At 47.1% G+C, this 14,744-nt stretch overlaps 1 protein-coding gene across 2 annotated transcripts in view; it reads right to left on the bottom strand.

Annotated features, from left to right (window-relative positions):
* Positions 1-777: 777 nt before the first annotated feature.
* Positions 778-14,744, bottom strand: part of nkd2b (NKD inhibitor of WNT signaling pathway 2b) — an 88,250-nt gene continuing 74,283 nt past the window's right edge. For both annotated transcript variants that reach the window (XM_055903291.1, XM_055903290.1), the window contains 7 exons: positions 10,372-10,432; positions 9,331-9,470; positions 7,159-7,254; positions 6,622-6,775; positions 4,694-4,763; positions 4,499-4,608; positions 778-2,695 (listed from right to left, as the gene is read on the bottom strand). In XM_055903291.1, the coding sequence (XP_055759266.1) occupies positions 2,010-2,695; positions 4,499-4,608; positions 4,694-4,763; positions 6,622-6,775; positions 7,159-7,254; positions 9,331-9,470; positions 10,372-10,432 (1,317 nt within the window). In that variant the 3' untranslated portion in view covers positions 778-2,009. The remainder of the gene's footprint in view (positions 2,696-4,498; positions 4,609-4,693; positions 4,764-6,621; positions 6,776-7,158; positions 7,255-9,330; positions 9,471-10,371; positions 10,433-14,744) is intronic.

Raw genomic sequence — 14,744 nt, forward strand, 5'->3', positions numbered from 1 at the left:
GCCAACCCTCCCCTGGCCTTTCATTGCTACCATTGTTTGTCACAGCCCGGATTCTTATTTGGCTCCCGCACAAATCCTTGATGGTCAGAGCTCAAAGAGTGTATCGCACCGGGAGTTGCGCTACTCGGTAATTACAATGTCGTATATGTCGTGGTATGAAACACAACATTAGCTTACTATAGACCGTTCATCTATGCACTAATCTAATCTCTGAATCATTTAAGAAGACAGAGAGACAATACGCCCACAAAGGAGAGGGAATTCCAAATGGGGTGCCAATATTGACAAGGGAAATACAAGCGGCAGGCCTTGCCTTATATTATATTTTGGGTTCTGGGGTAAGACATGAGACATGTATAAATTGTGAGGCATTTATAAGTTCTATTTTTCAAGAACCAATGGCTATATATAATTGATTTAAACAATATAAACATGTATATTAAAAAAATCCCAGATTGCTCATATCAATCCCTCCTAAATAAAATGGTGCCACTAGTTTTGCTATCTGCCGTTGTACGCATCGGATATATAGATTATACATTCGGTTTGTAACACGTTTTTCATTGACAAACAATCCCAATGCAGACAGTTCCAGAATGCACTATCCCTCCTGGCAGCAACAGGTGTCCTCTAGTGGCCTTGTCATTTCCCTGGACATTGTATTCTGCTATCTCTGACCACACTGCGGCAGTAGAGCCCCATCCTCTGACGCGTGGTACAAACAACCATTAAGGCTTCTTGGACGTAACAGGGCAAGGAAACGTAACAATATGAATATACAGTATATATAATGTTTATTAAAATACATCAACGACACAGACATATATGCATTATTATAATTCATGATGAAATAACATGCATATAAATACAGTATAATTATACAGTAAAATGTGTATACATATATAGAAGTGAATGCTTATTATAGCTAGGTATTTTTTGCATTAAAACTGGCAGTGGTGATTTGATATTGTTCCTCTGGTTCTGGAAGCCCAACAGCAGGGTTCCGGTTCCAATGAGGAAGTAGCAGAGAGAACAGCTAAGGAGCAGCACCTGACACCTGAGATACACCGTTGGGAGGAAAGCTCTCGTACACACAAGACACACAACCCACTCTGACGGAGAGGCAGTGTCCCAAATGTCACGCTGTTCCCTAAATAGTGCACTACTTTAGACTAGAGCCCTATGAGCCCTGGTCAAAGTTAGTGCACTATAAAATGGAATAGTGTACCATTTGGGACGAAGGAGACAGTACTTAGCTTCTGGGAACAAGCAAATCTATGGGTCAACACCAAGGAGGAAATGATGTCACTTTTGATGACCTCTGACCTCTGTCCACATAGAGCTGTACTGTATCTGTTCTCCCTTTGTGAAGGTCCATGTGTAGAGTAGCTTGGTCCATGTGTAGAGTAGCTTGGTCCATGTGTAGAGTAGCTTGGTTCATGTGTAGAGTAGCTTGGTTCATGTGTAGAGTAGCTTGGTCCATGTGTAGAGAGGAGTAGCTTAGTCCAGCAGGACGTTTAAACTAATTTGATTCAGATTCAGAACTGTGCCATAGAAAACGTCTTACAAAACTGCACCACCGTGTCTTCAGCAACCCTTTACAATGGAATACCCATAGCAGTCAAGTCAGCCACACTCCAGTTTCCATCAGTGTGTCTGATCCCAGGATATCTCAGGGAAACTGTCTGGCTCTGGCAGCCTGTCTGGCACAAAATGGAGGAGGGTTAAGATCCTGGGCTGCGTGAATGGCACCTTGTTATATAGTGCACTACATTTGGCAAACGTCTACAGGGTTAGAGTTAGGGCTAACCAATAGGGGCTCTGGTCAAAAGTAGTGCACTATATAGGGAATAGGGTGCCATCTCAGATTGGGCAGCCTCAGGACAGAAGCGGAGACATTCCCATTGGGTGAGGAGGTTGAGTCCTTCTACAGACAGACGGGTGTGGTCAGTCGGTCCTTTAAAGGTCTCTCAGTCTCTGACTGTTACTGTGACTGGGGTCCTATTGGGTCATGTCTGGTGGTGGTGGTGGTAGTGGTGGTGATGGTGGTGTTCGTGGTGGTGGCGGTGCTCGTGACGCTGCACCAGAGGCAACACAAAGGACCCAGACCCCTGCTCCCTCTCCTTCTCCCTCTCAAGACAAGGGGGAGGCGGGGGAGCCTGCTGCTGATGCTGCTGATGCTGATGCTGCTGCTGATACTGATGCTGGGGATTGGAGTGAGGTGACAGGGGCGTTTTGGACGGGGACAGGCCCTGACCCTCCCTGGCTTTGGCCCGGAGCCGTTTGCTGTGGCTGTGCTGCAGAGGGTGCTGGTGGTGGCTGGAGAAGGGGAGGTGGTACACATCCTGACCTCCGTGACCCCCAGATGAGGAATTCCCTGTATGCAGCAGGGTCTGGAGAGCAGGAGGCTGAGGAGGGTAATGCCCCCCAGCGTGGTATTTACTGGACTTGCCCCTTTCAATTCCCCCATTGGTCCCTCCGATGCCGGCTCCTTTAGATGTTCCTTTGGGGGACTTGAGGAAGTGTGACGCGCCCCGACCCCGGGCTTCTAGAGGGCTGTAGTTCTCACTGATGACCTGCGAGCGGCGCTGGTGGGCGTGGGCGGCGTGGGCCTCGGGCTCCTGGGAACGGGAGCGGTTCTGGGACTGGGAGGTCCGCACATGGGTCTCCTGGGGGGGCGGAGGAGGGGTGGATCCTGGAGGACGGAGAGAGAGAGAGAGAATAGAGAGAGTAAAAGAGAGAGAGAAATCGAGATAGATAGACGGAGAGAGAGATCACACAGAGAGAGAGAGAGAGAGAGAGAGAGAGAGAGAGAGAGAGAGAGAGAGAGAGAGAGAGAGAGAGAGAGAGAGAGAGAGAGAGAGAGAGAGAGAGAGAGAGAGAGAGAGAGAGAGAGAGAGAGAGAGAGAGAGAGAGAGAGAGGAGAGGAGAGAGAGGAGAGAGAGAGAGAGAGAGAGAGAGAGAGAGAGAGAGAGAGAGAGAGAGAGAGAGAGAGAGAGAGAGAGAGAGAGAGAGAGAGAGAAAGAGAGAGAATCCCATAATAAGTTCTATGGACTCACTCTGTGTGCAATAATAGCGTTTAACATGATGTTTTAATGAAGAGCTCATCTCTGTACCCCACACATACTGTACAACTATCTGTTAGGTCCCTCAGTCAAGCAGTGAATTTCAAACACAGCTTCAACCACAAAGACCAGGGAGCTTTTGCACCTATTGGTAGATGGGTCAAAATAAAAAAAGATGACATTGTATATTCCTTTGAGCATGGTGAAAGTTATTAATTACACTTTGGATGGTGTATCAATACACCCAGTCACTATAAAAATACAGGTGTCCTTCCTAACTCAGTTACCGGAGATGAAGGAAACCGCTCAGGGATTTCACCATGAGGCCAATTCTGATTTTAAAACAGTTACAGAGTTTAATGGCTGTGACAGGAGAAAACTGAGGATGGATCAACAACATTGTAGTTACTCCACAATACTAACCTAAATGACAGAGTGAAAAGAAGGAAGCCTGTAGAGTATAAAAATATTCCAGAACATGCATTTTGTTTGCAACAAGGCACTAACGTAAAACTGTGAAAAAATGTGAAAAAGAAATTCACTTTTTGTTCTGAATACAAAGTGTTATGTTTGGGGCAAGTCCAATGCAACATTACTGAGTATCACTTTCCATATTTTCAGGAATAGTGGCGGCAGCATCATGTTATGGGTATGATTGTAATCGTTAAGGACTGGGGAGTTTTTCAGGATAAAAAAGAAAACGGAGTGGAGCTAAGCACAGGCAAAATCCTAGAGAAAAACCTGGTTCAGTCTACTTTCCACCAGACACTGGGAGATGAATTCACCTTTCAGCAGGACAATAACCGAAAACACAAGGTCAAATCTACACTGGAATTGCTTACCAAGAAGACAGTGAATGTTCCTTAGTGGTACAGTTACAGTTTGGACTTGGACTGTTTGAAAATCAGTTTGGACTGCTTGAAAATCTATGGCAAGACCTGAAAACGGTTGTCTGGAAATGATCAAGAACTAATTTGACAGAGCTTAGAGAATTCTGAAAAGAAGAATGGACACATGTTGCTCAATCCAGGTGTAGAAATCTACCCAGAAAGACTCAGCCAGAAAGACTCACCCAGAAAGACTCATAGCTCAGGGGGGTTGAATACCTATCTAATCAAGATATATTTGTTTTTAAAAAATAATCTAATTTTTTATTTTTTTATACAAATGTTCAAATTTTTCTTACACTTTGACATTAGAGTATTTTCTGTAAATCGTTGACAAAAAAAACTACAATTAAATCTATTTTAATCCAACTCAACAAAATGTGGAAAAGGTCAAGGGGTGTGAATCCTCTCTGAAGGCAGTGTATGTTGAATAATAGACAAGTTCACTACAAGGCCACTTTATTCTCTTGAGGTTTAATTGTCTATCTGGCTCCAACACGTTGTAATTGTTAGTACAGACAGAGAGATAAGCTGAGTGGTACCAACCTTCAAACCTGGAGGTGTAGTTCTCTATACCAGCTAGGTCCAGATAGTGGTTCCTCCTCTCAGTGTTCTCATCCACACAGTAATGCTGTCCCTCACTGCTCTGACCTGGCCTGGTGTAGGAGGATAGACGTCTGTTAGGGTGTGTGTTAGGGTGTGTGTGTGTGTGTGTGTGTGTTAGGGTGTGTGTGTGTTGACCTGATGTGAGAAGAAAGCCGTCTGTCTGCTGATCGTCCCTCCTCCTGGTGAAGGCGTCCTGACTCCCGGTCTGATGAGAGACAACAACATATAAACAACTACAACATAAACAAAAACAGCCCTGTACAAACAACTAGCTACATCCCATAGAGACAGAATCTCTCTCTCTCTCTCTCTCTCTCTCTCTCTCTCTCTCTCTCTCTCTCCTCCTCTCTCCTCTCTCTCTCTCTCTCCTCTCTCTCTCTCTCTTCTCTCCTCTCTCTCTCTCTCTCTCTCTCTCTCTCTCTCTCTCTCTCTCCTCTCTCTCTCTCTCTCGCTCTCTCTCTCTCTCTCTCTCTCTCTCTCTCTCTCTCTCTCTCCTCTCCTCTCTCTCTCTCTCTCTCTCTCCTCTCTCTCTCTCTCTCTCTCTCCTCTCTCCTCCTCTGCTCTCTCTCTCTCGTCTCTCTCTCTCTCTCTCTCTCTCTCTCTCTCTCTCTCTCCTCTCTCTCTCGCTCCTCTCTCTCTCTGTCCTCTCTCTCCTCTCTCTCCTCTCTCTCTCTCTCCTCTCTCTCTCTCTCTCTCTCTCTCTCTCTTTTTAAAGGTTTCATTGGCATGGGAAACATATGTTAACTTGCCAAAGCAAGTGAAGAAGATAATAAAGAAATTGAAATAAACAATAAAAATGTACAGTAAACATTACACTCACAGAAGTTCCAAAAGAATGAAGACATTTCAAATGTCATATTATGTACAAATAGATAAAGTACAAAAGGGAAAATAAAAATAAATAAATATGGGTTGTTTGTTCTACACTGGTTGCCCTTTTCTTGTGGCAACAGGCCACACATCTTTCTGCTGTGAGGCACACGGTGGTATTTCACCCAGTAGATATGGGAGTTTATCAAAATTGGGTTTGTTTTCAAATTCTTTGTGGGTCTGTGTAATCTGAGGGAAATGTGTGTCTCTAATATGGTCATACATGTGGCAGGAGTTTAGGAAGTGCAGCTCAGTTTCCACCTCATTTTGTGGGCAGTGTGCACATAGCCTGTCTTCTCTTGAGAGCCAGGTCTGCCTTGTACATAGTCAAAGCTTTCCTTAAGTTTAGGTCAGTCACAGGGGTCATGTATTCTGCCACAGTGTACTCTCTGTTTAGGGCCAAATAGCATTCTAGTTTGCTCAGATTTTTTGTTAATTCTTTCCAATGTGTCAAGTAATTATATTTTTGTTTTCTCATGATTTGGTTGGGTCTAATTGTGCTGCTGTCCTGGGGTTCTGTGGAGTCTGTTTGTGTTTGTGAACAGAGCCCCAGGACCAGCTTGCTTAGGGGACTCTTCTCCAGGTTCATCTCTCTGTAGGTGATGGCTTTGTTATGGAAGGTTTGGGATTCGCTTCCTTTTAGGTGGTTGTAGAATTTAATAGCTCTTTTCTGGATTTTGATAATTAGCGGGTATTGGCCTAATTCTGCTCTGCATGCATTATTTGATGTTTTACGTTGTACATGGAGGATATTTTAGAAGACTTCTGCATGTAGAGTCTCAATTTGGTGTTTGTCCCATTTAGTGAATTCTTGGTTGGTGAGCGGACCCCAGACCTCACAACCATAAAGGGCAATGGGTTCTGTAACTGATTCAAGTATTTTTAGCCAGATCCTAGTTGGTATGTCAAATGTTATGTTCCTTTTGATGGCATAGAAGGCCCTTCTTGCCTTGTCTCTCAGATCGGTCATAGCTTTGTGGAAGTTCCCTCCTACCATTGATTATATACATACCCAGCGTGCGACAGAGCTGCAGGAGTTGTGACACGTTTCTGTTGGTTATGTTGTTGTAGTTGTGCCTAGGGGGGCACATGGGGGAGGGAATGCTGTCACCTCCAGGCAGGTGTTTGTCCCCCTGTTTGCTGAGGATGTCAGGTTCTCTCTCAATAGATATATATCCCTCCATGTCTCTTACCTGGTCCAGTGGAGATGGGGTCTCTCCTGCGAGCACCGGGCTCTGGTGTGACGGTCAGTTTGACCCGTAGGGTCTTCCTCTTACTGTGGCAGGACGAGTGATTGACCGAGGCGTCCACCACATCATAGATGGTGTGCATCAGACTGGACATGTCCTGAGGAGAGGACAAACACAGCTTATTATTACACATGTTATAACACAACCTTCTCAGTAAGGACAAAGAAAAAGGCTCCACTGTTCCTTATATAGGGCACTAACTTTGACCAGGATCTATATGGCTGTAGTCAAAAGTAGTGCACTATGTCGGGAAGAGGGTGCTATTTGGGATGCAGATATAGACATATGGTGTTAACCCCGGTGTCCTGGCTAAATTCCCAATCTGGCCCTCATACCATCACGGCCTAATCATCCCCAGCTTCCAATTGGCTCATTCATCCCCCCCGTAACTATTCCCCAGGTGGTTGCTGTAAATGAGAACGTGTTCTCAGTCTACTGACCTGGTAAAATAAAGGTTGAATAAATTAAAAGAAGCCTTACCTCTTTAGTAACTTTGCCACTGTTGTCAAAGTCATAGAGGGTGAAGATCCATTCCTGACGATTATCTTCCTCCACTGATACGTCACACTCTAGGTCCTGTCGGCATGGAAACACAAGGAATACTCCTTGTTAATGACAAAGACAGCATCCTGTCCGGGAAGTGTATTTGTACATCAGACCGCCTCACGCTACAAGGCCGTTCTGGCTGGGACAAGGCTTACTTACTTAATAACAAAAATACACCCCTGTGGGCCCTGGTCAAAATGTGTGCACTATATAGGGAATGGGGTGCCATTTGGGACAAATCCTAGGTGATCCTCTTTGCCTAGGAACACAAACACAGTGACTTTGACAACCAGCAGAGGGCAGCAGAGTCAAACCTTTCCTACTGCAGCATTTATTCTCTCCACAGTCACACTCTCCACTACTGACTGCTTTTCCACAGTCACTCACTCTCCACTACTGACTGCTTTTCCACAGTCACTCACTCTCCACTACTGACTGCTTTTCCACAGTCACTCTCTCTCCCCTGTTGGCAGCTTTTCCACAGTCACTCACTCTCCACTACTGACTGCTTTTCCACAGTCACTCACTCTCCCCTGTTGGCAGCTTTTCCACAGTCACTCACTCTCCCCTGCTGGCTGCTTTTCCACAGTCACTCACTCTCCCCTGTTGGCAGCTTTTCCACAGTCACTCACTCTCCACTACTGACTGCTTTCCACAGTCACTCACTATCCCCTGCTGGCAGCTTTTCCACAGTCACTCACTCTCCCCTGCTGGCAGCTTTTCCACAGTCACTCACTCTCCACTACTGACTGCTGTTCCACAGTCACTCACTCTCCCCTGCTGGCAGCTTTTCCACAGTCACTCACTCTCCACTACTGACTGCTTTTCCACAGTCACTCACTCTCCCCTGCTGGCAGCTTTTCCACAGTCACTCACTCTCCCCTGCTGGCAGCTTTTCCACAGTCACTAACTCCCCCCTACTGACTGCTTTTCCACAGTCACTAACTCTCCCCTACTGACTGCTTTTCCACAGTCACTCACTCTCCCCTACTGACTGCTTTTCCACAGTCACTAACTCTCCCCTACTGACTGCTTATCCACAGTCACTCACTCTCCACTACTGACTGCTTTTCCACAGTCACTCACTCTCCCCCGTTGGCAGCTTTTCCACAGTCATTCACTCTCCCCTACTGACTGCTTTTCCACAGTCACTAACTCTCCCCTACTGACTGCTTTTCCACAGTCACTCACCCTCCCCTGCAGGCTGCTTTTCCACAGTCACTCACTCTCCACTACTGACTGCTTTTCCACAGTCACTAACTCTCCCCTACTGACTGCTTTTCCACAGTCACTCACCCTCCCCTGCAGGCTGCTTTTCCACAGTCACTAACTCTCCCCTACTGACTGCTTTTCCACAGTCACTAACTCTCCCCTACTGACTGCTTTTCCACAGTCACTCACCCTCCCCTGCTGGCAGCTTTTCAAAGCAGGAATATAAACCAGTAAAATAATCACATTCAGCAAAAGCCCTTTAACTGCCGTGACGACCTGCAGTTGGAGAAGAGAGGGAGAAAAGGAGGAGAGAGGGAAGGGGAAAGGGGGAGGAGGAATGTCCTACCACCACAATATAGCATCATGTCTTTCTTCCTGGTCCAGGAAAAAGACGTTAACCACAATTCTCAGTTACAGCTTTTCTGGAAGTAACTTTGATTCAGAGGTATCTGGTAACAGGACTATAACTGGAAAAATAAACGTTCGGAGCGACAGGCGGGCAGAGAGGCTGTGCTGCAGGCATAGAGAGGGAGCTAGCTGACAGAAAGAGAATGTAGTGTACACTACATCTAGCATATAAGATCCATAGCATGTAGTGTACACCACATTCAACATATAAGATCTATAGAATGTAGTGTACACTACATTCAACATATAAGATCCATAGCATGTAATGTACACTACATTCAACATATAAGATCCATAACATGTAGTGTACACTACATTCAACATATAAGATCCATAGAATGTAATGTACACTACATTCAACATATAAGATCCATAACATGTCATGTACACTACATTCAACATATAAGATCCATAGCATGTAGTGTACACTACATTCAACATATAAGATCCAGAAGAAGATGTAAAAAAGACTGGTGTCTAACTTACATCCAAGCTGATGCGTTTCTTCCCAGAGGCTTTGCCTGCGTCCCCTCCTCTCAGTAGCTGCCTGTCTGGCCCTGGGTCTGTGTGGGGGTACTGCAGGTAAGTGTCACAGCCCTCAGCAGCCTTCTCTGGAGGGAGAACCACTGGCACAACAACACACATCATCTTTATTCAGATCCCCATTAGCTGACGCCATGACAACAGCTAGTCTTCCTGGGGTCCAAAACCCAACAACACAGAGACGTAACAGACATGACGACAGCTAGTCTTCCTGGGGTCCTAAACCCAACAACACAGAGACGTAACAGACATGACGACAGCTAGTCTTCCTGGGGTCCTAAACCCAACAACACAGAGACGTAACAGACATGACGACAGCTAGTCTTCCTGGGGTCCTAAACCCAACAACACAGAGACGTAACAGACATGACGACAGCTAGTCTTCCTGGGGTCCTAAACCCAACAACACAGAGACGTAACAGACATGACGACAGCTAGTCTTCCTGGGGTCCAAAACCCAACAACACAGAGACGTAACAGACATGACGACAGCTAGTCTTCCTGGGGTCCTTGACCCAACAACACAGAGACGTAACAGACATGACGACAGCTAGTCATCCTGAGGTCCTAAACCCAACAACACAGAGACGTAACAGACATGACGACAGCTAGTCTTCCTGGGGTCCTAAACCCAACAACACAGAGACGTAACAGACATGAGACTCTATTCAAGACTTTACAACATCCACTTGGAAAAGGAAATACTTTTGTTATTATGGGCTCATATAGAATGTGGACTCAAAGATTGTTATTCTGCTGTACATACAAGTCATGTAGTTAACTGTGCAGCATCAGTGATTGTGAGAGCTGATCTAGGATCCGTTTAGCCTTTTAGATTATAATGAATCATATTATATGGACAGATCCTAGATCAGCGCTACTACTCTGAGACACTTTTGTGGATGACGGGCCCAGATCTGTGCTCTGCAGATGAAAGCATTTACTCATATCTTACCAGTATGAAACATGTATTCTTCTACTTACCCTCTAGGGGACAGTGATGGTCTAAGAGCTGTCTCTCCTTCAGCTCACTATGTGGAAACTCCTATGAAGGGAAGAGAGGCAGGACAGAGGGGTAGAGAGAGAGAAAGGGAGGAGAGAGGGGTAGAGATAGGGAGGAGAAAGAGAGGGAGGAGAGAGAGAAAGGAGAGAGGGGTAGAGAGAGGGGGATGAGAGAGGTAGAGAGAGAGAGGGAGGAGAGAGGGGTAAAGAGATGAAGAAGAGAGGAGAGAGATGTAAGTAAATCTACAGCTTTTTGACACCAGACGCTGAGAAAACAACCAGCTACAGCTGAAGCATTTCCTAATCTGGGAAGGAGAGAGAGAGAGAGAGAAAGAGAGAGAAAGATGAGAGAGAGAGAGAGACAGAGAGAGAGAGAGAGACAGAGAGAGAGAGAGAGACAGAGAGAGAGAGAGAGACAGAGAGAGAGACAGAGAGAGAGAGAGAGACAGAGAGAGAGAGAGAGACAGAGAGAGAGAGAGAGACAGAGACAGAGAGACAGAGAGAGAGACAGAGACAGAGAGACAGAGACAGAGACAGAGACAGAGACAGAGACAGAGACAGAGACAGAGACAGAGACAGAGACAGAGACAGAGACAGAGACAGAGACAGAGACAGAGACAGAGACAGAGACAGAGACAGAGAGAGAGAGAGACAGAGACAGAGACAGAGACAGAGACAGAGACAGAGAGAGAGAGAGAAAACACTTAGAACATTTGCATGCTTATAATGCTTTACTGTGTGGGGCGGACAGAGAAAGAGCCACACCTGCCAAGCTTTCAAGCTGCCTCCAACTCTCACAAAGTCTCTTGTGCATCTATCAAAACAGACATTGTGCTCTGTCATCTTGACCTGTTCCAGGAGAGAGGCTGAATCCCAAACGGAACCCTATAGGGCTTTGGTTAAAAGTATAGTGCACTATAAAGGGAATAGGGTGCCATTTAAGATGCACTTCATATTTGTTCTGATTCTACTTGGGCATTGAGAGGTGGGGCTGGGATTTCACATGGAATGGTTTGATAGGGGTTACAGTGGGATGTGATTGGGTGTTTGTTTTTCTTCTGCAGAAGCATTGAAGTTGATCTAAATCGTTAATTGAGAAGATAACTTGATGAAAAGTCATGTCATCTTTTTTTTAAACTGCCAAACACGAAGGAAGAAACTTTGGTCTGGCCTGGTCTCTACCTGAATCTCCCCACTGAGTCACATGGTCTGGCCTGGTCTCTACCTGAATCTCCCCACTGAGTCACATGGTCTGGTCTGGTCTCTACCTGAATCTCCCCACTGACTCACATGGTCTGGTCTGGTCTCTACCTGAATCTCCCCACTGAGTCACATGGTCTGGTCTGGTCTCTACCTGAATCTCCCCACTGACTCACATGGTCTGGCTACCTGAATCTCCCCACTGAGTCACATGGTCTGGTCTGGTCTCTACCTGAATCTCCCCACTGAGTCACATGGTCTGGTCTGGTCTCTACCTGAATCTCCCCACTGAGTCACATGGTCTGGTCTGGTCTCTACCTGAATCTCCCCACTGAGTCACATGGTCTGGTCTGGTCTCTACCTGAATCTCCCCACTGAGTCACATGGTCTGGTCTGGTCTCTACCTGAATCTCCCCACTGAGTCACATGGTCTGGTCTGGTCTCTACCTGAATCTCCCCACTGACTCACATGGTCTGGTCTGGTCTCTACCTGAATCTCCCCACTGAGTCACATTGTCTGGTCTCTACCTGAATCTCCCCACTGACTCACATGGTCTGGTCTGGTCTCTACCTGAATCTCCCCACTGACTCACATGGTCTGGCTACCTGAATCTCCCCACTGAGTCACATGGTCTGGTCTGGTCTCAGATGGAACCAAAATGGGGGGGTCTGAGAGTATGATGCCACAAGCATCAGCATAAATAATCATTTTTTGAAATCATTTTTTATTTAACCTTTATTTTTTTCAGGGAGTCATACTGAGGTCATACTGAGGTCATACTGAGATCATACTGAGACCAAGGTCTGTTTTACAGATGAGTCCTGAATTACCAACATTACAGAAATACACACTGCAAATTATACATAGAAAATGCAAGCAGGAAGAATCACAAACACATTCATCAGTAATAAGGTCCTCTATCAGCTCTCTGAACGGCCTTAAAGGCACCAAAACAGTTTGAAGATTTTTCCACAAATAAGGTGCAGGAAAACATATTTTCCCATAACACAGAAAAATGAAAAAGAACTCCATGTACCTTTGACAAGAAAGAAACTATGCTCAACGCAACAGGAATCTGAGGCACATCTGCATGCGTTTAGGTGTGCGAGCATAGCCCGTCCCTCTCCCTCTCTTTCTCTCTCTCCCTCCCTCCCTCCCTCCCCCTCTCTCTCCCTCCCTCCCTCCCCCTCTCTCTCCCTCTCTGCTGGGTGTCAGGGTTAGACGTAAAACACACTGCATATTACCCAGCAGAGAGGAAGAGGGAGAGAGACAGAAAGGGAGAGATGTGGAGGAAGGAGAAGGATAAATTATGGGATGAGAGTGGTGAAGGGAGGAAAGGATGGGAGGAGAGTGGTGAAGGGAGGAAAGGATGGGAGGAGAGTGGTGAAGGGAGGAAAGGATGGGAGGAGAGTGGTGAAGGGAGGAAAGGATGGGAGGAGAGGGGTGAAGGGAGGAAAGGATGGGAGGAGAGGGGTGAAGGGAGGAAAGGATGGGAGGAGAGTGGTGAAGGGAGGAAAGGATGGGAGGAGAGTGGTGAAGGGAGGAAAGGATGGGAGGAGAGTGGTGAAGGGAGGAAAGGATGGGAGGAGAGTGGTGAAGTGAGGAAAAGATGGGAGGAGAGTGGTGAAGTGAGGAAAAGATGGGAGGAGAGTGGTGAAGGGAGGAAAGATGGGAGGAGAGTGGTGAAGGGAGGAATGGATGGGAGGAGAGTGGTAAAGGGAGGAAAGATGGGAGGAGAGTGGTGAAGGGAGGAAAGATAGGAGGAGAGTGGTGAAGGGAGGAAAGATGGGAGGAGAGTGGTGAAGGGAGGAAAGGATGGGAGGAGAGTGGTGAAGGGAGGAAAGGATGGGAGGAGAGTGTTGAAGGGAGGAAAGGATGGGAGGAGAGTGTTGAAGGGAGGAAAGATGGGAAGAGAGTGTTGAAGGGAGGAAAGATGGGAGGAGAGTGGTGAAGGGAGGAAAGGATGGGAGGAGGGTGGTGAAGGGAGGAGAGTGGTGAAGAGAGGAAAGATGGGAGGAGAGTGGTGAAGGGAGGAGAGTGGTGAAGAGAGGAAAGATGGGAGGAGAGTGGTGAAGGGAGGAAAGGATGGGAGGAGAGTGGTGAAGGGAGGAAAGATGGGAGGAGAGTGGTGAAGGGAGGAATGGATGGGAGGAGAGTGGTAAAGGGAGGAAAGATGGGAGGAGAGTGTTGAAGGGAGGAAAGAGCAGCAAGCAGAGAAAGAGAGAAAGGGTAAGATGGAGAGGTGGAGTGGGATGGAGAGAAGGATGAGAGAGTAAAGAAAGGAGGTGAGAAGAGAACAAGATTAGAGTAGGGTGGCAGAGGAGGAGAGGAAAAGGGACAAACATATCAGAGATGAAGAGAATTACCAGTATCTCTAGGTAATTCCAGTATGGTATCTATAGTCCTGAGACTCAGAGGGAGAGGAGGATGAGAAGTGGAGGAGGAGAAGTGGAGGAGGAGAGATGAGGAGGAGGAGGAGAGTTGGAGGAGGAGAGAAGAGGTGGAGGACAGGTGGAGGAAAGGTGGAGGAGGAAAAGTGGAGGAGAAGTGATAGAGGAGAGGTGGAGGAGAGATGGAGGAGGAGAGGTAGAGGAGGAGAGGAGAGGTGGAGGACAGGTAGAGGAGAGGTGGAGGAGGAGAGGATAGGTGGAAGAGGAGAGGAGAGGTTGAGGAGAGGTGGAAGAGGAGAGGAATGGTGGAGGAGAGGAGGAGAGGGTGAGGAGGGGTGGAGGAGGAGAGATGGAGGAGGAGATGAGTGGTGGAGGAGAGGAGAGGTGGAGAAGGAGAGGAGACGTGGAGGAGAGATGGAGAGGAGAGGTGGAGGAGAGATGGAGGAGAGGTGGAGGAGAGGTGGAGAGGTGGGGGAGAGGTGGAGAGGAGAGGTGGAGGAGAGATGGAGAGGAGAGGTGGAGGAGAGATGGAGAAGGAGAGGTAGAGGAGAGATGGAGAGGAGAGGTGGAGGAGAGGTGGATGAGAAGGTGGAGAGGTGGAGGAGAGGTTGAGGAGAGGTGGAGAGGTGGAGGAGAGATTGAGAAGGAGAGGTAGAGGAGAGAAGGAGAGGTAGAGGAGAGATGGAGAGGCGAGGTGGAGGAGAGGTGAAGGAGGCAGGTTTTAACTGTAAACGGCTTCTGAGAGGCACACCTCCCTCCCTGGG

This window comes from Salvelinus fontinalis, chromosome 38 (genome assembly GCF_029448725.1).
Source record: "Salvelinus fontinalis isolate EN_2023a chromosome 38, ASM2944872v1, whole genome shotgun sequence".
In the NCBI taxonomy this organism is placed as follows: domain Eukaryota; kingdom Metazoa; phylum Chordata; class Actinopteri; order Salmoniformes; family Salmonidae; genus Salvelinus; species Salvelinus fontinalis.